At 35.6% G+C, this 1480-nt stretch overlaps 1 protein-coding gene across 1 annotated transcript; it reads right to left on the bottom strand.

Moving 5' to 3' along the window:
- Window positions 1–412: 412 nt before the first annotated feature.
- Window positions 413–1474, bottom strand: LOC108355839 (glyoxylate reductase/hydroxypyruvate reductase-like). Its single transcript, XM_017606973.1, has 3 exons — window positions 1446–1474; window positions 1247–1372; window positions 413–632 (listed from the first exon to the last, which is right to left on the bottom strand). The coding sequence occupies exons 2-3, from the start codon at window positions 1299–1301 to the stop codon at window positions 508–510; spliced, it is 180 nt and encodes a 59-aa protein (XP_017462462.1). The 5' UTR covers window positions 1302–1372; window positions 1446–1474; the 3' UTR covers window positions 413–507.
- Between the last annotated feature and the right edge of the window lie 6 nt (window positions 1475–1480).

Here is a 1480-nt window from a genome sequence, read left to right on the forward strand (position 1 = left end):
CCCAATAGTCAGAGAACCGAGTACGCGATCGATTTCCAGTAAAATCTGACTAATTCTGACTATTTCTGACTAGTCTGGACTCGTCCGTACGGGATCGCAACTATTGAAGGACTATGGTTTGAAAATTTGATTATCTGGGATATTATAAAAAGTAAGTTTATAGCGGCCTGTGTAAAATCGAAACACACGCTCTTATTATCATAGATATGTACATACATATGTACGTGAGTACATACTACGAGTTTTACTAAGTAGTACTTCAATTGCTGTCATGTTACGAAAAATAAAAAAAAGACTAAAGCTTTTTATAATATAGTGTTTCCAATGTTTTGGCTTGGCACTTGTAGTTGCTTAAAATGCAGCTTAAAACGTATTTTATTAGTTTTCAGGCATACAATTAGTAAGCTTACAATTACACTCATTTGCACATTTTTATTGCAACAATTTAATACTTCCACATTTACATCGATAAATGAATAGATCTGTATAAAAAACTTGTCACATCATCTATAATTGATATGCAGGCGAGAACATCGGTTCACCAGCCAGTCCGCGCAAAACATTATGCGCAGCTATTGTGGCCATATCGTTGCGAGTGCGCTCGGTGGCTGAGCCCAAGTGGGGAAGAAGAACTGAAAAGAGAAAAGAAAGCGGTAAATAGTTTAGAGTGAGTTGAAATATGTACTTCTTATTATATGAAGTTATTTTTATAAAACCAAGGTAAATCTAAATATTTGAGCTGCGTACTATCACACTAATGCGAACGTTATATAAAAAAGGCTGACAACAAAAATGTAAGCCACTCTATTTCCGTGGCAACATCAAGTTGCAAGCCACTCCTTATAAAAAAATAATTATGCAATAATAAATTCTGCGTTCTCAAAAGAGGGATATCAATTTGACTTTGATCAACTATAATTTTTTCTGCCTTGGGTGCGAAAACAACCCAAAAATCAAGTGTTTTTTCAAAGATTTAATATCACAAAATAATAAAAACAGCAAAAACGTGTTTCCTTTTGATAAGATTGCGGAGATTTAGATCATTTTGCTGGTCGTTGAAAACAGTTCAGATAAAAATAGTCTTATCAGCACCTTGTGAGGCAGTAGGTACTCATTATCAGTACCTCTTTAGACTACAAAAAACATGTATACACTTATTCATCGCATGNTGCAATTCTGCAAAATTTATGGCAAAAATAAAACATATCGCCAATTTATGCCGCAACGCCAACTAAAATTAACTCACCAATATTTGGTAAACTCAAAAGCGGATCATCGGCGGGCAGTGGTTCCGGAGTCATCACATCCAAACCCGCAGCGAATATTTGTTTTGTTTTCAGAGCTTCATACAGGTCCGGCTGGTTCACAACGCCTACATAAAAAAATAATAAAAAAGTTCTACTTAAGCAAACATTTTTACATTTCACCACTACTTCGATACTCACCACCGCGCCCAATATTCACCAACACAGCGCTCTTC

Source organism: Rhagoletis zephyria, unplaced genomic scaffold, assembly GCF_001687245.7.
Source record: "Rhagoletis zephyria isolate East Lansing unplaced genomic scaffold, Rhagoletis_zephyria_1.1 Rzeph_scaffold_50840, whole genome shotgun sequence".
Lineage (NCBI taxonomy): Eukaryota > Metazoa > Arthropoda > Insecta > Diptera > Tephritidae > Rhagoletis > Rhagoletis zephyria.